Here is a 26336-nt window from a genome sequence, read left to right as displayed (position 1 = left end):
TTAATCAATCCATATATTTTTTTTACATATTGCACCTTTAAATGACAAAACTGGAACCAGCATGTGTTTGTACCTTTCACTCAAAAAATATCTTAAACGATTAACAGATCTTCAAAATAGTTCTATTTTCATTCACCGTGGGACCCGTCAGGGTTGCCCCCTCTCCCCCTCTTTGTTCGCGGCTATCAACGAACCACTTGCTGCTAGTATCAGACAGAGCCCTTTAATCTCTCCCATCGACATGTTTGGCTATAAACATTATCTTTCACTATATGAGGTTGTCATTCTTTTGTAAATTTCCCAGCTACAGTCATCAATACCTCCTCTCTTGACGCTCATTGATAAGTTTGGCAGTCTGTCAGGATTCTCTATCAACTGGGAGAAAAGCGAGCTTATGCCAGTCTCTGCAGCAGTTAACAAGGCATATTTGCAATCCATTCCATTTAAGAAATCCTACAAGGCTTTCACATATTTAGAAGTGACTGTCACCGAAAACCCAAATGATCTCCTCCGATTAAACTGGCAAAGCAGAATTGAGCCAGCCAAAACCAATATTGAGTTTTGGAAAACTCTCCCAATATCCATGGTCGAGAAGATGACTGCAATCAAGACGACCGTATTGCCCCGCTTTCTGCATCTTTTCCAATCCATTCCATGTTTTATTGTGCAATCATACTTTAAGTAGTTAGACTCAATTATTATACCTTTCATTTTGAGCTATAAAACAGTTAGAATCTCTAAAAAACACCTATCAAAGCCAAAGGATATGGAAGGTTTTGCTTTACCAAATTTTAAGTTGCAGTATTGGGCTGCACACTTACTTATTCTCGAATGGTGGAAGAAGGGCCCTCCTTCTGAGGCAGACTCCTGCCCTGCATGGTTGTGTAAGGAATGAATGCTTTGCAAAAAACCTTCATTATCCACTTGTCTTAACAGTCCCACTGCTGTTAAAAAGGCATGCTTTAACAACAGTTTTGTAGTTGGCAACACCATAAGAATCTGGAAGCAGATAAAACATTACATCGAGACTCCAAAAACCTACTTATGAAAACCTTTCTTTTTTTTTACCAGGGCTTACTGATAATGTTTTCCTCCACTGGAAGCGAAAAGGCACTTGCAACATATGTGATTTATACATTAACAGCATTTTTGCCTTGTACCCACAACTTGTAACTAAATATGACATTTCCAAATCTGCCCTTTTTCGATTCTTTTAAATTCGAAATTATGTCAGGATGCATTTACCCAACTTTGATTTAGTGATAGAGCATGAGGCCCTTGAGGCAATAAGCAAATTTGACCCTGCTGCTAAAGGGGCTGTTTTGTTCTTTTACCGCATCTTGCACAACAATACTCCATTGAACACAGCGAGTCTTAGACAAGCAAGGACGGATGAGCTGAATGCAGAACTGGGAGATGAAGTATGGGATGAATGTTTAAAAGATATACATGATTGCTCTGTGAATGTCAGGCATTACCTTATACAGTTTAAGACATTACATAGGCTCGATTATTCTGGAGAATAGCTGCACAGTTTCTTTCCTGATGTTTCGCCCATTTACAACAGTTGTAAGTCTATGACTGGTAATTTGGCACACTCTTTTTGGTTATGCAGTAAATTGTATACATACTGGAAAAGTTTTTTTTTAAATTCCTTCTCTATGGCTTATGGGAAATATTGGGAGCCTGATCCTTTGGTACTACCCCTTTGTCTTCCACCAATAAATATGAGAAATGGGCTATCCTATTCAGAACTGTGTTTGCAAAGAAGTTAATCTTCCGGGCCTGGAGGTCAGACATTGCACCCAAGTACGATTTGTGGTTGAGGGAAATGGCAAATATGCTTCACCTGGAGAGACTGAGACTTTATAATGAAGACAAGGGAGACACGTTTGATAAGATGTGGGACCCGGTACTGCAACTGTTTCAAAATGGTTTCTGTTTTCAATGAATCAACAGCCTGAAATTTGTGACTGTCTTGTTGTTTGTTAACAGATCAGTTACCAGAGCATTGAGTCGTCTGATCCAGGCATCAACGTACCGGGGCCTCGAAGAACCGTGTCCAAGCTGAAGAACGAGACTTACCACATGTTCTCGAACCTCCACCCTGGAACCACTTACCTAATCTCTGTTCGAGCCCGAACAGCCAAGGGCTTTGGCCAGACTGCCCTTACTGAAATCACCACTAACATCTCAGGTATAATCACCGCTGACTGACTGACTTGGCGGGGTATCCGTACTTTTGCGAGGGAGTGTGAAAGCTGTCTTGAAAAAAATTGTGAAATTGAAATAGAGACAGGCAGCGTCTCCATGTCGAAGCTGCTCTCTGTGCTGCCGCTGCCTATCGCTGATGCAGCGTGCAGGTACAACGCCAGACTTCACCCACTGCGTGCTATAATTAGGATCAGGGTTTTTCTCTCTTTTGACCTCGCCATCTTTCTTCTCTCGCAGAGGCAAAACTACTGCTCCCACAGTGTAAGAGCTATTTCCCGTTGCCTCCCCAAACCAGTGACACACTGTCATCTCCCGGTCCTCGAGACATAAATTAACTGGTAGGAAGTGGAGGAACACCACAGAGGGGACACTGCTGTGTGTGTGTTGTGTATAAAGAAAGATGCAGCGCATTCTTGAAACCAGAATGTCACCTCGGAGAGTCTCAGAGCTTATTACTGGTGATAGAAATCCAGCCTCCGTGTTTGCTATTTCCTTATAATGATGCATTTGTGCTTGTTAAGGGATGGGATTACACCTCTTAGGAGTGCACAACACAGCCACTCCCACCCTGCCATGCTCATACATTTACTCACTCCTTCTGCCCCGATCTCTTTACAGAGGGGCCAAGTTTGTTTAATTATAGATTTAGTGCACAATCACTGCTTACTGGCTGCATGTCGGGAGGAATGCTGGCACAGAGCCAGACCACAGACGGAGTCCAAAAGTCTTTGTGGATCATCCTCAACATCCTCCACTGGCCCACGGTGCAGAACTTTCACTTACACTGAGCGTCTCTCAAATCTGCACTGACAGCCAGCAAACACTGAACACCTTCAACAGCTACTACTGTCAGCATCTTCAAGCAATACCCACCGCCGAGAATCCAGCAGCACACATTTCCTCATCGGCACACACACATTCAGACGTGCGCAACCCCGCTACTTATACACAATCATCCGTCAAACAGACTCCGTCTGGCAGCAGGCGTCAAACCCTCTTTTAGTTCAACAAACCGCAGCAGACCCTTAATGTCAACAAATGCACAATCAGTTCTACTTAATGATGTCAGCTCTTTTCTACCGCGGTAATAGCGAACCGCCTTTTTAATATGATAATCATTGATTCCTCATGAATAGTTTGCTCTCCTTCCCCCTCGCTAATTGACAACTAATATTTAAGAGAAATGTGCCGGCACATCTCCAGGGAGGAGCACGACTCGAGCCAAATCCTTACAGATGAAAAACCCATTCAATTTAGCCTCACTCGCATGACTTTTAATTGGACTCGTATCCAAGACAACTGGAAATTCAAACAGTTATTATAGTTTCTCGTATTGTTTTCAATTCAGCTTAGGTTTAGATAGTTTCCAGAGTGGATTTGCTCATTTCAGTTCAGTTTTTGTTGTTTGTATGTTCAGTTTTAGTTACATTTTTATTAGTTTTATTATTAGTTCTAGGTTTTCTTTATTATGATATCAAGATATTTGTCATTTGTCGGATTTTTGAAGTTGTATGTTGACGAAGGGTTAGGGTTAGTCAAAGGTGAAAAAATTTCATCAGACATGTCCTGCAAAATGGTTATCTTATTTTAAAGGTGCAGGCATATAAGAATTGACCACCTGTCCAACTGAAGCATGTAAGTGTAAGTAATGTCTAACTGCTGCTAACTGGAGCTGGCAGTAGTGCAGCTAGCTGTCTGGATTGGAAGACTATTTCTGACATACACACGTGTTTGTTTCTGTCCGTCCTCAGCTCCCACGTTCGATTACGGAGACATGCCGTCCCCCCTCAGCGAGACAGAGAGCACCATTACTGTCCTGCTGCGCCCCGCCCAAGGCAGAGGGGCACCTGTCAGGTGAGGAGATCATCTCAACTCCATATGAATGCATCTTTTTTTTTTTTTTTTTTTAATGCAAAACACAGCTCATTAACTGCCCGCATCCACCTTGTTTCCAGTACATACCAGGTGGTGGTTGAAGAAGAGACAGGAAAGAAAGTGAAGAGGGAGCTGGGGCTGCAGGAGTGTTTCCCGCTGCCCATGTCTCACGGCGAGGCGCAGGCCCGTGGCACGCCGCACTACTACACGGCCGAGCTGCCACCGAGCAGCCTTCCCGAAGCCAGTCCCTTCACTGTGGGTGACAATCACACTTACAACGGCTACTGGAATAGCCCTTTGGACCCACGCAAAAGCTACCTCGTCTACTTCCAGGCGATGAGCAACTTCAGAGGGGTGAGTGGCTATAAAACCCACCAGTGGTGCAGCAGGTCTGGCAACGCTTCATGGACTAGCTCTAGACTTAAGTGTTGAGAATAATTCTGAGCTGGTGGTGAGTGGTGTTAATGAGGATCTGTATTTACTAATGCTGCGGTTGACGCTGTGGGACAGTTGGCATTGTCTGAGCTCACAACCCTTGAAAGAGTATTTGCTGCTGTGAAAGGGCTTTTTGGATGAAAACATATTGAGCTGGCAGTGTAACTACTTGGAAATGATGTATGTTTATACCCGGGCGCTTTGATTCTTTGCAAACAAAGCATGTCTGAAACGGGGAATTACTTGCATGCATTACTTACAGCTAGCAAAGCTGTGATTAGCTGGAATTACTCAGAGTCAACAGCGTACTTCACTTCATTTGTCTTGTACTTTCAGAGCCGTCCCCATTCTCTCCCAGTCCTTTTTCTTTTTGTCCTGTTACCTCGTGTCCCTCATTCACTATTCCTTTCATTATCGTCCTTATCTACTCCTCTCATTCTCCGCGTTCCTATTCAGCTGAGTATCTTTCAAAATAGGCGGCGTGTGGAGACCAAGGTAACACAAAACCAGGCTTAAAGCGTTTTCATCCGCTGTGTCCAGGCCCACATAACAAACCCGCCTGTGAATCTCAGTTGCGGACCTCGTTAGCTTTGAAGCGCTTGCGTCGTTCCCGCGCCATCATGTTCCCATCCGTTTCATCGGGGCGCATGAAGCCCTCCAGTCTACCCGTCGTACCCAGAGGACGCCACATTACCTTTCCAAATTCCATTACAGGAAAGGCTGCTACCTGGGTGAGGCAATTACTTAAGGATAATTGGGCACAGGTGCGGATGATCAGAGGTAGAAATCTGCTGCTTTAATATTCACAGACCGGCGCGATGATGCCGAGAGACGTTGCTGTAGGTAACGTAGCCTTCTGTGATCATCAGCTGAGAATAAATACACACAAGCTGTGAGTCCTGTCAGTGGTTTATTTTGTGATCGCGTCACTCTATTTTTCTCTCTTTGCATTGGCCCTGTGTGTATAATAAAGTCCCATGAACAGAGCTGGGTGGCTCAATCCCCACCAGTAGCATCTCTTTCCAACCCAGTGGAGAAATACACGGAGGGACTGCAGTGTGAGCATTTCACACAACCAGGCTACTAAGCACGGGATTAGGAAGGGGAGGCCTGGCTTTACCGGCGGATGGGATTAGCTTTTGTTTTGCCTGGCAGGGGGCCAGCGCCCATGACCCACAATGAGTTGAGCCAAATCACACAGCCAGCACTGTCCCCGGCCTTTTAAACAGTGCCGCCGCCAACGCCGCCACCTTTGCCTGGAAATGCAGTAGTCACAGTCACTGTTGGAATCTGGGTGTCAGTCCTGTGTGGCTGCTTAAACAGTTCCTCTTGAAGGAACAACAGTGTGCGTGGAGGGCAGGAAGTTTCAGTTGAAAAAAAACAAAACACCAAACAACTGAAAACATAATTGCCGACTTACTCTAGTGTCAGAGTTTCAGACATCAGACCTCTGTCGATGTAAAGTCTTTGTTGCTGGTGCGATGTTTCCTCTGTTTAAGCACAAGTAGTCTTTTCATTAAGTTGTCAGCAAAGAAACCTTGTGATATAGTTTGATTCAAGCGGTTCTGCACAGTTGAGAGGCAGCTAATTTCCGGGCATATAACCAGTCAACAGCAGGGCAGAGAAGACATGTCACAGCAGGGCTATGACAACATGATCTAACAACGAGGGGCTCAGGCAGAAAAAGTGCTCATTACACAAAGTAAGATAAAATAAAAGAGGACAACATCACAGCAATTTCAGCCCTAACGGAGCAACAAATAATAGATTATCATGCCCGTGGCCTCTTTTTGTTTTGCTGCCTGTTAATGATATTATTAAGAGTACGTAGTTATTTTTCACTCCACACAGTGTTTTGACAGCAGTCACATCCAAATGTTAATGAGAGAGTCTATTAAAACCTCAGAGCAGGTGTCAAGGTTTTGGCTCGCGCAGCCTGCGCGGACTGGAAGAGTTCAGCGACTGCTAAGTGTGTTTTGTGCATATTATGTATTTCTCCTTTGTGTTTCGTTCCCCTGCTTATCCTCCCTGTGCAATCATGCATTTCGGGCCTTCTTACATTATCGCACCGCGCTCACTCCGTCACCAAAATGTCTTCCAAAAAAACAGAATTTTTTTGCATTTTAAATTTGATTTTGCACGGAAGCTTGAAGTCATTCAGCATATGTATGTGCTGTGGGATGTATTTATAGTAGTTTTTGGATCGTATACAGAGAAGGGAGGGGGGAAACATAATTACCTTCTATACACTGATTGTGGCAGGAGAACAAAACTGTACCTGCGCTTGAACTGAAAGGGTAGCTGGCATTGAAACAACCCCCACGAACGAAACATCATAAAACAGTCACATATTTACACGGATTAAACAACTGCTGATAAGAGTTTCTGCATGTAAACCTGGTGATTAGTTTTTCATGTTCTGCAGTCACTGAAGGTATTTGCACCCTGAACACCTTATTAAAATACAAACTGAATTGTCAGCTTGCTTATTTTATCATTTAATTATACAGCGCATTAAATCAGGGTCTGTTTAAGTTTCTGTTTGTCTTCAGCGTCTTTGTGGAGGGACAACATTGCACCTAATCCTCTACAACGGTGGCAGCAATGGGAATAGTTTGAACAATATGGGACCCATAATATTTGGCATTTACCCATGCTAATTATCTGCAGAGTGGCTGTCAAGCCTCTCTAATTGTCTTGATTGATTCGTCCAAAGAGGTACTTGAAAGAAGGCGGATGCAGACTGCAGCCTCGCATGCCGCAGTATAGTCCTTTATAACATCTACTCATCTTCTTCCACACACACACTATTAAAGCTTCAGTGTGTGCTGGGGGGGGGGGGGGGGGGGGGGGGGGGGCTGGGGTGGCATGTCGCGTGCTGGCATTTGTGTTTTTGTATTTATAGCTGCCAGCCATCAGCCCCTCTGGCTAGAGTGGCACAGCCAGACGTCTGATGTGTGTCCCTCAATCTGAATCTTGCCAATTAACCCTCCTGCTGATGTGGCTCGCGGTGATTCAGATGTGCGTCTTGCAGAATGTGCTCCTATCCGTCACAATGGTCTATTTTTTTTTATTTGTCAACATAAATAGATGTAAATGTGCTCTGTCTTAATTTGCCACAGCTTGTAATGATGAAATGTAGAGTGAGAATTCAGCTGCTGTCTCCATTAAGGAGGCCGGTTCAGATGAATCAGCCCCCCCCCCTTTTTTAAGTGAAATATTTGCGATAATTGAGTCAGTCCCTCAAAAGCGCAAAGTCACCTGTCAGCACTTCTAGAGCTACATATAGTAGAAATGAACCAGCGATGCACTTTTGACTAAAGATTATTGATTAAGAGGAATAGATAACGAGTGGCCTTTGCGATTCTTGACGTGCAGATCTTCAGCCATATTCAGAATGTGACACTATCATACCACAAAAAAGTATTGTATTGATTTCTTTGACATCTTTCAGAATCCTGCTGACTTTTTTGTGAGGTTCATATTTTTGTCTCTGAGTGAAATGTCTATTATAGTGGATGGATCACCACATCATACTGTGCACACATTGATTATGCAAATGATTACCAATGCTAGTAAGACAATAAACATTGTGTACCATACACCTGCTGGGCTTGAGCATTAGAATGTTAGCATTATCATGGTTTAATATTAAGTAGGATGGTGAATACTTTATGATGATAATAAGTGAGTGTGTTAGCGTGCTAACATTTGCGCGGCGTCATCCCTGTGTTCCTACATTTCTAGGACATTTTCAAACTTAGGTCTTGTCTTCTTACATTTCCCTTTAATTTAAGCCCTATCCTCCCGCAAGATTTATAGGAAACGCTTAGTAAATGACTGTATGAATTAATAACTAATTTCATTTTGTTCATCAGCTGCAGAAATCATCACAATCACAATCATTACGAGAAAAAATAAAATAGGCTGATCAGAAAAGGTTAGGGGTTAGGTTAGGGTCAGGGCCCGATTTTGAAGCTAGGTCAGCTATGCCTGAATGAAGCGTTACTGAGATGTGACTTGTGGCAAATACCAACATAAGACCACTTTAAGAAACAGTCAAAATTTGGTTAGAAGATACTAAGGAACGAGTGAGAAACAAACCAGGAACAGCCTGATATTTAGTGAATTGATAAGAAGTAGTTCCTGCTTTACTTATAAATTCTTGCCTGTTTTATTCAATAGTTGATATGCTGTTGTTTGCTCATAGTACTTGTCAGTTTCATCAAAAACCCTAATGGACGTCACTGATTAGTTGTGGTACTGTACTGTAATGAATTTAATGAACATCAGAACTGAGATATAAAGCGTGTTTGTGACATTGTTCTCTAGATTAACCAAAATTCTATATAACCCATCAGAAATCGTTGATTGCAACAATTCACAACATTTTCAAAAAGCCCTGGTTATCCTGAAAAAGAGGATATGAAATACGTCCGGATTTGAATTGACTGTTCTGAGGGGCTGATGGATGTGGTAGGACTGAAGGAGTTAACAACCGCTCACAAACATTAAACATACAGTCTGTCATTCTGTGAATCTGAGCGGTCGGTTTGTGGGAAATGAAATGACAGTTTGTCTGACAGACAACATGTTTGTCTGCAGTCTGTACTTTCACATCAAACCGTTGGGTTAAGAGCTTGTTAAAGTGTCTGTCAGCTTGAAATGGATTTTCAATTTTAAAGAAAGCAATTTAACTGGGGTTTTGAAGAAAGCGCTTTTTGCTCATTTCCGAACGGGCACATTTGCATAATTGTTCCATAATGCCTGAATTAGCATCTGTAAATCTTAATTTGATAATGCATCTCCTCCAAGAGGTGGCAGGATGGAATTGGATTACAGTCTTGGATCTCATTAGTGCTGTTTGACAAAAGGTCCTTTTCATAACACCGAGATGTCATCAGCCCAAATTTGAATAAAATTAATTCCTTTTCATGGCGGTGCACTGGTCTGAAACCCTCCTCTTAATTATGCTCGCTCCCTTTCAACCCTCAGCTTTTCTCCTTCAGCAAGAATCTCCGTCTCAAACTCCTCTGCACAGATCTCAGATATGAGATCTGGTGTCATCAATAGGAGCTCTTAACCAAACCTTTTTTTCCTGCAGTTTATATCTGTCCCCATCATAAACTAAATTATGATTATTTTTTTTAGAGAAGAGTAGCGCATCCCACTTGTGTTTGATAATTCGAATTGAATGAGCAGAGAAGGGTGACAGCCTGTGGTTCCAGATGTGGTCCATGGTGACCTCATGTGTTCCTCATGTAGGCGAGTAAACATTAATGTTCATGCAGAGTATGTTAATATCTGCTGTGGGCATATTTTCAACGTGATGCATGTTTATGTCACGTCATCCTTTGTTTGCTTTTATGCAAAACTCAAAGCGACGCCCTCCCCTCTGATGTGTCTGTGTTTTCCTTTTTCCCGCAGGAATCCAGAATAAACTGCATCCGCATCGCCCGCAAAGGTAATTCAACATAAACACTTCCACCCTCCCACAAACAGTGACCTTGAATTGATTTTTTTTCCCCTGCCTCTCGTCTGAGTGCTATACAAAAAAAAATAAAAATACATAGATCGTCTTCTCTCAAATTGTTTTCTAAGATGAGAAATTAAGAAGCATGATTTGTAACATTGCGCCCAGTTCAGACCGAGTTATTCACCTTTCTCTCAAGCACAAAGGTGGGGATCTGGACAAATGTTGCCTGACAGTCCTGGTTGTTTAGCAGTGGGCCCTCTGAGGAAGGGGCAGCACGCGGGGAGGGATTAGAGGTCAGGCTTTCATCCTGTTTGTTTGGGGGCAGGCGCTGGGACACACTATATCAAAGGCAGTCTCTTTGTTCTGATCAGCAGCCCAGTAGATGGCTACATCTGAGAGCTTTGACCTCAGCGCAGTCCAAAAGGGTCCTCCAGATCAAAACTTCCAGATGGAGCTACCTTGGCCTATCAGTATGAGAAAGCCCTGCTCCCTCCACCTCCTCCCTCTCCTCCTCCTCTGCACCTCATCTTTTGGATTCAAAGGGACATGAAAAGGGCAGGGAAATTGACTCTAAGTCCTGATGGCAGGAGAGCCCTTCTGCCGTAGTGCACTGTCAGATCATCGTGAATAAAAGTCATGTATTTATAGTTATCATAGCACTGCAACAGTAAGCAGAGCCTTGCAAGTAAATTGTCTTGGCGGGGTGTCTCTCTCTCTCTCTCTCTCTCTCTCTCTCTCTCTCTCTCTCTCTTCTTTTTGGGTGAAAGCCTCTTTTTGTGAGACAAAAAAAACAGAATAAAGATGAGATCCTCCTGAAGCAGAAAGTAGAAAGCCAAGGCTGAGTGTTTCACTCCATCTGCCCCCGTGCAGACACCTGGTTGGGCATTGATTAATTATGCTTTCAGACGGCAGTGTGCTCACTTCTGTACTTTGACACCGAGCAAAGAGAGATGGGGGGAAAAAAATGCACAATGGAGCTCCAGTAGTCAAAATAATTTGATTTTAAAAAAGCAAATAAGCCAGAAGGAAAGGGTAAAAAGGGGGAAAAAAAATACACAATGGAAAGTAATGATTTGAGAACTTGCCAGCGTTACATCATCCGCACGCAGGATGATGTAACATAAAAAAAATCCTGAAAGGCGAATTGATCGGGGAGAAAAAAAATTCTCAGGGAGATTTCCAATTTCAAGGTGCGACAGGTCAGAGGGGTTTTTTTTTGTCACTGTTTGTGATCTTCGTGATCCCTCTACCATTAACACTGCCTCTGCATCATCGCATCCTAAGCCGTTATTATCAGGCAGCCCATCACAAGCAAAGTGGAGGCAAATGATTCTGGCTCGGATAACAAAGCTGGAGATTACATTTCAACTTCCAGGTGACAGTTTAATTAAGGATCCTCTGGCAGGCTCGACACAACAATAGACTTCCATTTCTCCTCTAAGTGCCAATTTCCACCATTGGGCAGCTGGCAGGTGCATGGAGTCATGTGGAAATCTATTTCATGCTCGTGTTTGGCTTAATAGAAAATTTCGAGGCTAAATGTGGCAAAACCTCCTTATCTGTCCAAAATGTCAGAAAAGTGAAATTGATTTTTCACTCCCTCTTCTGCATATTTAGCCGGTGTAAAGCACCCGCTGTGTTTTATGCTCACATGTAATTTTAAACGAGCCCGCCGCAGAAAACAAACAGCTCATGCTGAAGGCTGTGGCTGTTTCTACGTGGAGCACCTGAGATCGGCTGAAATCTTGTGTTATTTTCAGTTACAGGAGCTCACAGACATTGTTGTCTCGCGTGTGAGTGTGTATGTGTGCGAGTGGAAACCACACACACACAAAAAAAAACAATCTTTGATTCGGTCTGACTAAACATTCACCTACAACTACTGCAAAGTAAAGTAAACCTGTCAAATAAAGTGTCTATACACTGAACAACGCACCCGAACACGTCACGGTTTGAGCGGTTTGTTACATAACGGGAGCATTTCAAGAAAGCCATATTCTGAGCAGAACAGTTCCTTTCCAATATCAAACCAATGCCTCAGTTCTCTCTATTCAGATACGCCAGACTCCCCCGTCATTGATTAAAGATCCCACAAAACAACGCAATCTTATTGCCCCACTTTCATCTCTATTTGGGCTGAGGGGATCTAAAGCACCCAAAAAGTGCCCACGGCTGCAGCTAGTTGGGCTCAAACATGGCTCTGTTTTCATTTTCCCCTGCCCCAGATCTGATTCTTCCCCAGCAGGCTGCAAGATAGAGCTCTGTCCCGGGGCCTGCTCTGACTTTCTGCCGCTCTCCAGATAGGTTGCGCCATTCCAATAGGCTCAGAAGGGCTAGTTCCAGGGCTGTCAAGGCCTGGAGGACACGCTGACACACACGAGAAAAAAACTAGATCAGTGGGCCCCCAGAACAAGACAAAGGAAGGCCCGCTGCTCAGCTCCATTTACATAAGTATGAAGCTTTATGCCAGAGAAACGAATAACCTGCTATTATGATAACGACCTTTCCAGTAGCTCACAGACACCAGGGCACCTTGAGATTATACTGTGGGCCTGTGTGTATGACTTGTGACTGGAAAGAAATATTTAATTCAGCGTTGAATAGAAATGCACCTCAAAGCTTTAGCGCGTGTACAGGAGCATACAAATGTGCAACTGCAGTGTCACGAGGTGTCAGTTTATTGTTGCAATGATTAACAGTGTTTTGAAGAACTTTGTGGTGTTAGTCTTTCTTGTGCATGACTAATGGCTCTTAAACAGTGAAGGGTCTGTCTTTCACTGGCATCTTTGCAACACACACACACACACACACGCATATATATATATATATTCCATTATTCGATAACTGAAAAAATAGGTTTGTACAGGGTAGAAAAAAAATCTTTTTCTTCTGATTAACGTTTCTTTCACATTTAATTAAACAAGGTAAAAGCCTCATTGAGATTAAGATCTCTTCATCAAGCATGACCTTGCCAAGAGGGTAGAATAACATTGTTACAGCAGTAAACGGATGACAGACGTACACATTCAATAGCCGCACACTACACATGGGTGAAACACAATATTTAACTCAAGTGCAACACAAGATAAAGAAAAATGCATAAAACCTAAAAAAAAATGTATGATTTTAAATATAAACATGCTCTACAATGATACTATCCTCATGCTAAATTCTTCTGAGGTAAGTCGACTCAACAATTTCGGGTCATTGTGTAGATCATTCCATAAATGAAGGGCGATGGTTTAAAAGTGTTTTTGCCTTTTCTTCTTTTAACTCAGATGACAAAATGTCAGTATAAAATATTGTGACAGCGCAGGCCATGTTAATTTTGATCTGTACACATGTATCACAGATGAGAGGAAACCAGCCCTAGGAGGGATTTATATATTGAAAAAAAACAGTGTTGGCCAGCGTACAGTACAGATTGCAGTAGTGTTCAAAATTTCCACAGCTAGTAATGAAACGTAAAGCTCAGTGATAGACAGTTTCCAACCTCTTTTGGCACTGGTGAGGAGATCACAATAATCAAATAATGTTAAAACGTGGTAGAGATCAATTGTTTACTTTGCCTTACAAAAAAATACTAAAATCAATACTAAAAAATCAACAAAAAAACCCAGGATTTGTTTTCGGAAAAAGGAAACATAGTTTAAAGGTGCTATATGTAAGAAATTTTGTAACAAACATTCAAAAAATAACTAAAATTATCAACAGAATATGAAGAAATAACACGTTTATTTTATGTTGTGTCAAAGACATTTATGTATCCCATTGCAGAGGAATCTACAGAAGTTAGCATGCTAACTGAAAACCTCTCTCTCCCTTTGCTAGCAGTGTAAACAGCAACTCTGAGGCTAACTGAGCTAACAAGCTAACAGTAGCTACGGTCATAAACAGAATACAGTTGGCTGCGGAGATATGCTGCCTCCTCTTTGTCGGGAGATTTAATTCCTACATATTGCAGTTTGAAGTCTCAGCTTGGGAACAAGGTTTTAAACATGTGAATTGAGTGTTAAGTTCAGATCAATAATAATACCCAAAGTCCTTACAGTAAAGTCTGTGCTGTGACCATTTCAATTCCAACCTGTAGGGAAGTTGAGGTTTTACCTGTGAAATTTTGCCACTTTTGTTTATATTCCCATCTTCAGTCCTCATCGGTGAACATAGGTATGTATCTTTACCAGCTAACATCTTGTTGAAAATCTGTGTGACAGCCGATCTTTAATTATCTTTGTTTGTCACAGCACAAGTTGTCATTATGAGTCTCAGAGGACTGCAGATTTGTTGGGCTAGACAACATGAACAATGGCTGCTCGCCCTGCTCGGGCCACCGCTTCTCTATTCGCCTGTCTCTTTTCATTTTTGCCAACTATTTGAAAACTACCTCTTAAAAAATACCAGTTATTGAAATGTAACCTTGGCATTAAGAAGACCGTTGGATTCAGTGGATCTCCTCGGCGTATTCAGAATAAGGAATGTGGACGCCTGTATTGTCATGTGAGGAAGAAAGTTTAGTGTGCGTGAATGATGAGTTCTTCAAAGCTGCGGATTTTTCAATTTATATTCCATTTTCCACACTCTCGGCCTCTCACTTTCTTGTGAATAGTTTGGCACTTTTCAACCCCATTCCTTTATGTTTCCTGTTTTCATTGCGCCCGTTCAATGTTGCCTCTGTCTCTCTCGCTTCTAGCGGCCTGCAAAGATCACCGCAAAGCCCTGGAGGTGTCCCAGCACTCGGAGGAGATGGGTCTGATCCTCGGGGTGTGTGCCGGAGGCCTGGTGGTCCTCATCCTTCTGCTGGGCGCCGTCATCATCATCATAAAGAAAGGGTAAACGTCTGCTGGAAAAGCGTTGAGCGCCGAACATGCCTCATTATGCACAATCGCACCACCTCTCTCGCAGTTTTTCCCTTTATGTTTTGTTTTGGAGCAGTTCGGTTCGGTTCAGTTTTTTTAATACTTGGTGAACTTTCATGAAAGGTCATGATTGTTTGGGGAAGACATCGGACCAACAGCCAGAGCTGCATTGTTTCCATTCTGTCACGGTGCACCAGAGGAACCAAACAACTCTCATCTGCAGAGCTTATCTGAGTGTGAAGTATTTAATTAGAGGCGGATGCAATTCAATTAGCCACTTAATTACGCACCCCAAGCAGAGGCCTGACCCTTAAATGAAACGGTAATTGGGAGGGAAAAGGTGTGCTTTTTGAGATTACTAGCCCATGATCCCACAGGTCTGCAGTGCAGCATCCACACCTCCTTCCCTGCATTTATTTAACAGCAGCCGTAGTTCAAGTCTGAAATAAGGCCTAACCCGCCTTACTTAAATGAGATTTATTGAAATCTAAAGAGCCTGCTACGCCAAATGGGAAGTTACTCACTGCTCCGGCAATCATTATTAAATGGCTGACACAGCGTCCAGCCTAATATTGAATAATGTTGATTTTGAAAAGTCACCACTTCTCTGCACATTAGCGCTGGGTTCCTCCGCTAAGCCACCATGAAGTTTCGCTCTTAGAGAATTGATCGCCAAATTTGCTGTGACAGGAAACCTTGTGGTTGGGACCTTGAAGTGTAACACTGAGACATATTCGATAGGAGGAAACGTGTTTTTTTTTTTTTTCTGCCTCGCTTTGGTTTGGTCTGTCAGCACCTGCTCGGTGCGTTTCGCGTGTGTCATATGGCCGCCTGCACCGCCAAGCTCATGAGAGGAGCGGCTCTCATTTTCACTGTAATCAATGCATTCTGCCCTCAGCTGACATTGCTTTCATCTTACATCTCTTCTTTCTCTGGATTTTTTTTTCCTCCTCCTCCTCGTGCACTCTTGCCAGAAGGGACTACTACTCTTACTATCCGTAAGTGACTCCACCTCTTTGCTTTTCCATCCTTTTTGTGACCCATCATATACATGCTTGTGCTCTGGCTGTCAGTCATAAGTTGTTGGGGGGAAAACAATAAGGCAGTTGGTGCGTGTATGCACCTCTTTTCTCACTTTTTTGTTGTTTTTATTACTCCATATTATTCACTAAACAGCATTTTATTTTTCTCCCTCTCTCTCTGTCTCTCTCTATCTCAATCTCTCCTGTTTTGCATTCCCCCCTCTTTATCCGTGAATAGGAAACCAGTGAACATGAATAAGACGCCCATTACCTACCGACAGGAGAAGAGCCACATGGGCTCCATGGAGCGCAGTTTCACAGACCAGAGCACCCTACAGGAGGATGAGAGAATGGCCCTCTCCTTCATGGACGCACACACGTGCGGCACACGCAGTAAGACAAGCACACAAATTAACAGTGTACACAGACCTAGCAGCTTTCCACCGCTATGCAATTTCGAACTTCGCTCACATCGTTCCTCACTTTGTAATCTTGTTGACCGTCGCTCGTTCCCTCCATAAACGTCTGAACCATTTCTGAAAGAAAGATGTCGCCCTGTGTGAAAAATATCCTCTGGTACCCTCCAGTGATTTACTGGCTGCAGTTGGTACACAAAGAATCTCACAAACTCTCAAGAAGTAAAGGGGACAAGTGAAGCCACGTGTTTCTGAATGAAATGTGATTTGAATGATTTCTGATTCTTTTTCAGGACATTTCATCTTAATCTCCTTTCTGATACTGTCAGTCTCACAGAGAGGGGAAAGACAAATGTGTTTACTCGTGTATAGATCTTTGTCTACGCCACGAGTCACCCGAGACAAACCTGCTGTCACATCTACATGAGATCTATTATGAAGATAGACAAATCATACAGAGTGGCACCCCTGTAACACACACTTTACTGTATATGCAGTACAGAGAAATGTTATAAAACATCTCTTGTGCATGATTTTTTTCATCTGAAATGTGTCTGTGTCTGGTGCAGGCGATGCTCGTAGCTCAGTGAACGAGGCCAGCAGCTTGCTGGGAGGCTCACCGAGGCACCAGTGTGGACGCAAAGGCTCCCCCTACCACACGGGGCAGCTCCACCCTGCCGTCCGAGTGGCTGACCTTCTCCAGCACATCAACCAGATGAAAACTGCTGAGGGCTACGGCTTTAAACAGGAATATGAGGTGGGAGGGCTCTATTACACTCCTCTGTTACACTCTCTGACAACGTAAGACAACATGTACAGCTATTACTCTTTCACTCTGACAAAATAACGTGAACATCATCAAAGTATTAATGCTGGAGCACTAGCACAAAGTGGTGGGGACTGTTATTAAAGAGGGACTGAAGACCTGCTTTATTCTAGAGAACACCATGTAAAATGTCTGTACGTACGCTGTGATTAGACTCTTAAATGACCAACCTTCATTGTGAATTGAACAGCATGATTATGATTGGGCCATTCATTTCTAATCACAACATCCAGGCAGTAAGAGAACCAAAGGTGAGAGTACTCAAACTGCAGTGATATACATATTCCACTGTCACAGTAGGAGGCTTTTCCCCTTTACTTTCATTGCCGTGCTGCCATCAGAAAGTGGTCTAGTTACCTTTGTGTTTATGTAACTTATTGGAAGTTTCCCAAACCAAGGTTGTCAGCAGTGTTACGGTAACTCGGCTCCCATGAGAGGAGAATTGTTTCCTGCACATATTCCACTTCCTGTGAAGAGTGCTTTCTATAGTGTGCCCTGTAGTATCTGTGGAGAAACAAGTGTCATGCAGAAACCTGTGCAGCAGGGAAGTAGGGAAGTAGAAGTGTCAATGAGATAGAGTGAGAACTATTTAAATGTAAAGCAGCCCTGCCTGCGTTTCTCAATGTGCACAAGTTCACTGTCTTCATTTAAAACTGCTGGTTATGTTTTCGAATAAGAGGGACTTCATTGTTACTTACACAGACTTGTTAAATCCTGAAATCAATATTTAAACCAAAAGCCTGCAGTATGTCTATCCATCCATCCATCCATCCATCCATCCAGGTTATGAACTACAGAAATGTGAAATTTTCTCATCAGTATCAGCCAAAAGACACAGTCATTGTGTTGTCTGGAGAAAGAAATCCATATCTTTCATCCCTAGTGAAGGTCACAGCAGAAAGTTTCTACTTCTGAGGGTTTTTCATAGTTGCTGGAGGCAACTGGAAGGCATCATCCCTCGAACATGTCCCAGCTCCTCTCAATCCACTTTTCCAGTGTACCTGTAAAACTCTGACCTTGGGGCTTCTTTACCAGTTGCCAAGAGCTTTACTCTTTGTGTAGAAGTGGAGCACACCAAAGTTCCCCCAAATGTGTTGAGCTCCTCGCCCAACTGAGGCCAACTACGATGTGGAAAAGACAGTTTATTTCCTTCTCCTCCTGTATCCATGAGCTCATTCTTTCATTTTCAGCTCCAAGCGTGTTGCCATAGGGGAGGTTGTAGAAAAGATAAAAGACAAAGATGTGCTTTGTGGGTTCACCGTACAGTGCAGTACAATGGCTACACTGATGTGCTTCCATGCCTGGTTAACCTTGGCACTCCAAACACAGTGGAGAAAACTGGCAAGTTAAAAAGGCTGCTGGTGTAGCGCTTAAAAACGTAAAGGCGTTGTTCCTGATGAAGCAACAGTGCTTGGTGCTCCAGGGAGGAGGGCAGGTCATCAGCAGCAGTGGTTGACCTTCGGAGGTGGAAGGAGTAGTTTGAGGAGCTTCAAACCTTCTGTGCTGCAGGAAGGGTTTGACTTGTATACTGGAGAGGAGAGAAGGTCTTGTATAGCCACATCTTTCTCCGTAGTGCTGTTTCAGTGCTGGAGAAGAACTGGCTGGACGAATTTTCATCTCAGAGAAAAAAACAAAAAAAACAAAAAAACAAAACAACACTCTGGCTCATTTGCATTACTCTGAACCAACCGCTGTCTCTTGGGCGATGCACAGCCATGGGTGCAGCAACACGGCTAAAAACAAGGCCAAATCCCTGTAAAATAAAAAGTAACTGCTGCTGGCCTGTTTAAGTTCCTTTTGTTTATATTATGATAATTTATGTAATTTATAGGTTACTGCTCTGGAAATTTGGCGTTCCCAGTGTGTTGGTTGCTAGCTCTGATGTTGTGTGTTTGTTGTAGAGACAAAGATTTTGAAACGGAAGCACCCAGATAGCGGAGGGCATACCAATGGAGTTTGCTAATGGCAGGCTTTATAGGAACAGTCTACATCTGGTGAGACAGACTAGAGGACTGTAGTGAGAGGTGGTGGAAGAAACTGATGTCAAGCCTCGCAAGAGATTTTCTGGTCCTCGTGACTACAGGCAAGAGAAGTGGATCACCTTTAAACCTGAAATAGAAAGCTGACATGCCGCTGGAAATTGCTAAAGCTCTTGGTGGATTTTGAAAAGACAACCTCCAGAATATGTCATGGGAACTGCTGAGTGAGTGATCAAGCTTATTCTCCCCAAAGATACCGGATTTGCAGTCTAGGCACAAAATAGGAATATACAGGAAAGGAACATGTAGAAACAAGTCAGAGAAATAGTCCAGACATCCAACGCTGGTGACAGCCAACCCACTGAGTGCGTGTGGAGTGCTGGGAGCCTATACACTCAAAGTCATAGCTGTGAGCTGAGCATCTACACTGCAGGCATGGATTTTTTCTCTCACCAGTTGGCAAAACAAGACACAAACAAGTGTTTGGTGTTAGCGAGGCGACTGTGGCTTGTCCCATCTGGATGAGCGCGTGATGAAGTGCCTAAAAATTCTGCAGCTTGAGTATCTTTATTGGCTGTTGGTATCGAGCAGGATCATGTGCAATTAGTACATGTTGTGGATAACTGCTACTTTAGAGAGGCCACGTTAGTCAGAATGGGTCTTGGGAGAGTGTGGGAGGCCATCAATCCTCTTCTGACATCATCCGTGCGCTCTCCCGCACAACCCACTGAAATTAATTAGCAGGGTTAAAAAGGCATCTGGATCACACTGTTGCTGCGCGTATGAATAAATCATCCCAAAGAAGACCTCTGTCATGATGGCAGGCCTGATGAGGTTAAACGTCTCTGGAGGTGCTCGAGCTTGTGAGTCCCCTTCCCACCGCTAACAGATTGTAGGGTAGCAAAGAGACGAAGGAGGAGTCTTGAAGGGTTGAGTGGAAAGGGAGGAAAGATGAAAGGGTGGAGAGGGAGAAATGTGAGAAAAGAGAGCTCTTGGCTCCGCTGCCCTGTAACCTCCAAATAACCTCCTCTCAGTAACAATGCTAGTGTTTGCCTCCCAGTGCAATATATGGTGCAACATAAATGCTCTATAATTCATGAAGGTAACCATCAGACTGTAAAACACAGGGTTCTCTTCACCTTGGAGGCCACTGGGTGCTGTTTGGGGGACATCCCAGATGTTGGGATCCGCTGACGATGCTCCATAATGATCCTGCTTATTCTCTGATTTGGAATGTCCAAATCAGATTTCCTGCAATTCAGCAGTCGATAAGTCTTAGTGGCTCTGCATTCCTACAAAGGGGAATTACCACTAATTCAGAGCACCGATGCACTTCATTTTACAGTTCCACAAATGTCATGTAGGTAGCTGTTAATTACCAAGTCACGTATTTGAAATGTCTAACCACCCAGAGTACCACAGTAATTACCTCAAAATGTGTTAAAATTGACCCTAACACAATTTAATATTCTGCTGTTTTTCAGGAATCAAGCTGTAAAAACTCAATCCAATTTAGAGGCCTGCTGGGGGGAAGTTAAACAGAAACTGGTTTGAGGTTAAATTGCCATGATCAGCAGACAGTTACGCAGAATCCAGTTCATTAACTGTGTATTTGTCAATAGCGTGATATTATTATTTAACAATACTGGGGTAATTTTCAATACATTTTGAGGTAATTATTGTTATAATTTGAAATGTCAAGCACATTGCTCGGTAACTGTCACCATCTTACCACAACGTTTTTTGTAAAACAAAATCTTACCACATTGACTGTATAAAATATGGATGGAGCTTTGCGCTATGAAACAGACCAATTTGGAAGTGCCCTAAACATGCAGTCTTTCTAATAGCCAAGAGTGGGTGACTGCAATGGTTTCAAAAAGGAGTCAGATTGTATATGAGAAAATTACCCTACTTCTCACTTAAATTGGTACCTCAGTAAACAGATTGCTCTTGAGTTTATAGTCTCAATCACTAGTTTAATTTCTTCTTAAATGTGCTGTGATGTTCATTGTGTAAATTATGGTCCCACCTAGAGTTAAGTAGATGATAATGCAGGGTATGCTTAAGGGTATGGCTACGTTGTGACTGACAGGTCATCGCCACAGCATCTTCTCGAGGTCCAATCAGTCAGATCCAATCAGTATCTTTACAAGCCTTAAGGTTTAAAGTTTAGGGTTAGGGTTAGGATTATGGTGTCCTAATTATATGGTCACCTCTGCTCCTGAAACCAAGATGGCGATGGCTAAAATGACAAGCTTGAGGCTTTTAAATAGTAATTTCCAAATAATGGGTGATGTCACGGTGGGTTTACACTAAACTCTAAAAACTATGATTACTATCTGCCCGCGCCACCACTGCTGTTTGTGGCTGTTTGCGTAGGTGACAGGAGGTGAATAATTGCTTAACTTTGAGTTTGTTTTTGCAGGATTTTAGTCCTGAGTTGAACTTCTCGGACAAACATGTTTGTTTTCCAGAACATTGCACCTCCCTCTTTTGTTGTTGCTGTGGCTGGTGTCTCTGCTTGTAGGTTTCAGGGCACATAATGAAAGGGCCCAAATCTCTGAATACCTCTCCCCCAGTGGAATGATTGTGGCCGAGAGTTGAGATCACACCCCGGGGAGAGGTCCATCCTGGTCACCCTCAGCCTTTGGCATTCATGAAAAAGAGAAAACATCTTTTTGTCTCTGGTTCACGGTTCCCCCCTTTCTGGAACTGTGCTTGTAGACTCATTAAACTGTCCCTCACGGGCAAAACACACTCCACTCAAAAAATCAATACGCGCCTCTTTGTTATATTTTTTCCTCCCTGTGCTGGAGTATGTGTTTTGATGGAGTGTCTCTCTCCATTATGAAGGAAAATGATGAGGAGTATCATATTACACTCCCCTGGCAGGTATGGGTTTTTATTTCCCCGAAGAATACCCGCGTTCTGTAAAAACACTGATCAAGAATTTACAGCGAGTTGTAAAGGGGCTTGTATGTGTGGCAGCTGCTGTCACTACAGTCATATTCCCACTGCAGAAACTTACGAGTAAACAACCGCAGAGCTTTGCTGGAGACCACCAAACTTTCGTTGTACTGCTTTGTACCTCCAGGCTGAGGTTAGCGAGGATGATGGATTCAAAGTTTGGTTGCAGCAGTGGCTAAAAAACAACAGTTGCCTCATGCTACCTTTTTGGTTACGTGAATCGGGGCTTCTTGTTTATTCATTATTTTGACCAGAATATCCCATTAAATTCTCACTAAATTTATGTTTGTCTCTGACATCCCTGATTGGATTTTGACTGAATGTGGTGGGATTACGAATCTCATCACTGTTTTCGGCATTTTTAGAGATTATTAGGGAGGGAGCAGGTCAGAGCGAGGTGGCGTCACAGCTATTGAGTGATCCTGAACAGGACATTGCTGAGCGCCGTGTGTCCACTGTTGCCTCGTTACTGATGGGAAACAAACAATGCGCATAATGAAATCTGGTGTGTTTTAGTGTCAATGCTTCAAGAATGTTTCCTTCATCTCATTTGACTCATTTTATATGATCCGCTGAACCACCTCTGCCAATGAAGCTTTCTAATCAGTCCTCCCATGGGTCTGTGTTGTTCCCTATTCTCCACGTCAGTACTCTGCTGCTCTGTCTCAGTTTTTCTTTCTGTGATTTTTTTTCCTGTCCCTGCTCATAGAGAGAGGTCTTGTGTCAGAAATATAAACGATGGAGGAAGAACAAGAATCAAGAGGTGGACGGGGAGAGGAATGATAAAGACAGGTGGAAGGAGATGAAGAGAACAAGGGATTCAGAGAGAGTCGGACCTTGAGAAAGCGCACATGGAATGAGGGGGGAAAAATTGCGAAGGAGGGTGTAATCCCAGGCAGGATTTGGCTGGTTCTTGGCTCTCTGTGGGGGGAACTGCGTTGTAATCCCCTGCTCAGCATGCAGACTTGGGCAGAGTTTTCACCAAATTCCCCCAGTGGCTGAAAACCACAGGGGGGCAGACTGGTATGGATGTGAGTGTCATGGATCTGAAGGGGCTGTTTGCAGACTTAATTTGGCCCTGCAGTGGACGCTTTAAAGTGGCTTATAACGACGTGTGAGAGTAAGCACTCTCCAGTGCATCCATGCAGACAGGTGGATCATAGGGAATGAGGAGATGTGTGGATGAGTGTGATGCGTTGCAATGCGGCTGAGCAGCCATCCAGCGAGCGGGCTGTAGACAGCTCCTCTCAGCCTTCACGCTAGCTGCAAGGCATCTCACCATAGCGTAGTTAGTGTAACGACAACATTATTTCATCTCAGTTCATACCTAACACAAGAGCAGAGCATTTTTTTGTGCTTTTTTTCTTACACAGCACAATTTGCAATGATAACATTACAGTTTGACGACTGGAGGTTCATACATTTTTTATGATGCGTCTGTGATACATTTATATGATAGACAATACGACTGTCATTGGTGAATTTGAATTTATTGACGTACAAACACAATGCATAGAAAAATAAAAGAAATTACTAATTGTTGGTAAGTGTCTTCAACTCCATTGTTAAACGTACTATGAAGAACTTTAGACTGGTTATGAAACAGCCTCATTTCAATTCTGATGACTTGCGAATCAGACCATCAGCGAGAAGATTGGCTATTTCTGCATAGTTATTATAGGTATTCTCCAAGAGCGTCTTGTTATTCTTGGGTTTTATTCACGGGGTCGGAAAAGTTGTGACATTATTATTTTTATTTATTTATTTATTTTTTGATTGTGGAGTCCTGGGGATGACTTGAAGTTCTGACATCCTGTGGAAAGAAGCTGCTCTCTGGTCTGGTGGTAAAGTATGCCACAAATGACATTATAATCTTACATAGCCACAAATGTCCCGCTCTTGGCCAGAATTAACAGAAGAGATATGAAAAGAGCCCTTTTTGCAGCTTTAAGCTAACATCCAGCTCCAGGAGTTGGTTGTATCTCGGGCTAACTTTTTAATGTCTCCTACAGAAACTCCAATTAAATTAAAAATGTATTAATATGCTGATGGCTACATTGTGTTAAAATAATGAGGCTAAAGCTGCATGTCCCAGGCAAAGAGTTAGCATCCTGACCAGTTGAAGATGTAGGAGACAAAGAAATAAAGTGACAGCATTGTTCTTGGGATCTTGTAAAGTTAGGTAGTCTGATTATTATAAGAACAATAACTGAATTTCTTTTCATTAAAAGATGAGGACTAACCCAAAAGTCTGGCAAATGCTGAAGCCGCTGGAGTGTGAACTCTTCCAAATCCAACAGAGGCCGGGACAGAGCTGCTTCTGCAGCCTGGACTCTGATTACATCCACAACCAGCATCCACTTCTCTACCCATTAGTCATTCGCACCGTTTAATGCACTCACTACATTATCTGCTCTCTCGGCTTTTGTTCACGATTAGAAAAAAGACACCTCACTTCTATTCATTTAAACAATGAGTATTTGCTCCCGACTACAGGACCATGTACAACACCTTGTACACAGTTTGACAGATCTGCCCATCTGGTTATGGTTGCTAAGCTATTATTGGATAATAGCTGTTTGGTCAATGGTCAACGTTATGTAACGCCAATTGAGCCTCTGCTGTGATCACATTTAATTCACCGATTATCTTGATGGATTTATGTTTCATCATTTTGTGCTCTCATGGATGGTGCGCACTGAAATTTCAACCTATTAGGAATGTAGCCACAGGGTTCTGGGTTTATGGCACAGAAGGTTTTTTAGAAAAATTGTCTGGAACTGGCGGCCCATGACTCACGAGGGCTCTGGGGTCAGACAAACAGCATATGATAGTCATGGTGCTGTTTTGTTTAATAACATAGCAGCATAAATAAAAAAAAAAAACCTTTCTGTGGCACACAATAGCTCTTAATTTCCTTGGCTGTGCTTCAGAGATGTGAGAGACGGAGCCGTGAAACACAATTGTCCTCATCACACATAAAACAAAAGCTTTGTTGAAGCTTTGATTTGTGTTTATCTTGGGTATTCCAATGGTTAATTTCGAGAGGCCCAGTTTCTGGAAACTGCAACAATTGTCTCTTGATCTCTGCAGAGCTTCTTTGACGGCTGGGACTGCACAAAGAAGAAGGACAAGACCAAAGGGAGGCACGACACCTTGCTGGGATGTAAGTTGTCACAACTCATTCCATCCAGTTTGAAAAAGAAAAAAACACACACACTACAGGAAATATTGTGGAAAATGGCACGTTGTCAACATTCCTTTGCTCTTTTATTCCTGCTCCCTTTCAGACGACCGCCACAGAGTCAAGCTCCACCCTCTCCTGGGAGACCCCAACTCAGACTACATTAACGCTAACTACATCGATGTAAGTCTAATCCTGTGTTTTCTGCCTCTGTTCGACATGGGCTACAAATAGTGACTCACACCCTGCAAAGCCACAGTCCATCTCTCTCATTCCTGTAAGCTCACCAGTCTGCTGGCCCACTTTCACCTGGAGGCTTTCATCCAATCAAACACTCTTCCTATTGGTTTACTGCCAGATGCCATGGTTGTCAGTTGCTGCACTGAATCCCTGACCCAGACCTAGTATGCTATCACTTTTATTAAAACAGAGTGGAATGATTGCATTTTAATGCCTTGCAGGGGAGACGAACCTTTCTGTAAGATGCCACAAATCCCCCTAAATTAAATAGACATGATTGATGTTATCCAATCTCCGGATGGGCTCGGGGCGGGGGATGATCCTTTCCACTGTTCACCCACAAACTGTCTGCCACACATGCAGCGTCACAGTAACATTCTCACTGATCATACAAAATACATGTATATGTTGCTAATGTGTCTCGCACGGTCCCATTCATACGTGTTCCCATCCATTAAAACTACAGGAGGCTGTGCATATTTAGCCTGCAGCAGTGGAGTTATTAGCCAAAAGAAATCAAACCAGAGTAAAAGTAAAATATGGTTTTACTACCAGATATGCTGTTGATAGAAGCTTGTATTTTGGCTCCCCTGTGAGTTTGCTGTCTCCGTCCTCAGTTGTTGCTATTCATTTGAGTTATGTCAAGGGAAGTCTGGCAATCTGATATGTCTGTATCTCACAAGATTTATTTTGCACGTCTCTCCACTGTAAAGTAAATACGGCACGCTGTGAGAGGTTGAGGCGAGCTGATACTCCCAGTCCTTCTCAAGGCCAATAACAGGTCGAAAGGTCCACTTCATAAACAATATGTTGACAATATACTTAATACTAAATAGAGATACC

The 26336-nt window shown here is 43.0% G+C and overlaps 1 protein-coding gene across 4 annotated transcripts in view; it reads left to right on the top strand.

Annotated features, from left to right (window-relative positions):
* Positions 1-26336, top strand: part of ptprub (protein tyrosine phosphatase receptor type Ub) — a 175054-nt gene that overhangs the window by 123280 nt on the left and 25438 nt on the right. For 2 of the 4 annotated variants that reach the window (XM_037075199.1, XM_037075198.1), the window contains exons 10-19: positions 1996-2197; positions 3966-4068; positions 4170-4443; positions 9952-9988; positions 14691-14829; positions 15831-15854; positions 16117-16271; positions 16864-17051; positions 25163-25235; positions 25360-25436. In XM_037075199.1, coding sequence (XP_036931094.1) covers positions 1996-2197; positions 3966-4068; positions 4170-4443; positions 9952-9988; positions 14691-14829; positions 15831-15854; positions 16117-16271; positions 16864-17051; positions 25163-25235; positions 25360-25436 — 1272 coding nt within the window. The remainder of the gene's footprint in view (positions 1-1995; positions 2198-3965; positions 4069-4169; positions 4444-9951; positions 9989-14690; positions 14830-15830; positions 15855-16116; positions 16272-16863; positions 17052-25162; positions 25236-25359; positions 25437-26336) is intronic. The other 2 variants (XM_037075201.1, XM_037075200.1) reach the window with 1 other exon arrangement.

The sequence above is a fragment of the Acanthopagrus latus genome, chromosome 17 (assembly GCF_904848185.1).
Source record: "Acanthopagrus latus isolate v.2019 chromosome 17, fAcaLat1.1, whole genome shotgun sequence".
Lineage (NCBI taxonomy): Eukaryota > Metazoa > Chordata > Actinopteri > Spariformes > Sparidae > Acanthopagrus > Acanthopagrus latus.
This window is presented reverse-complemented; position numbering and strand designations above follow the sequence as displayed.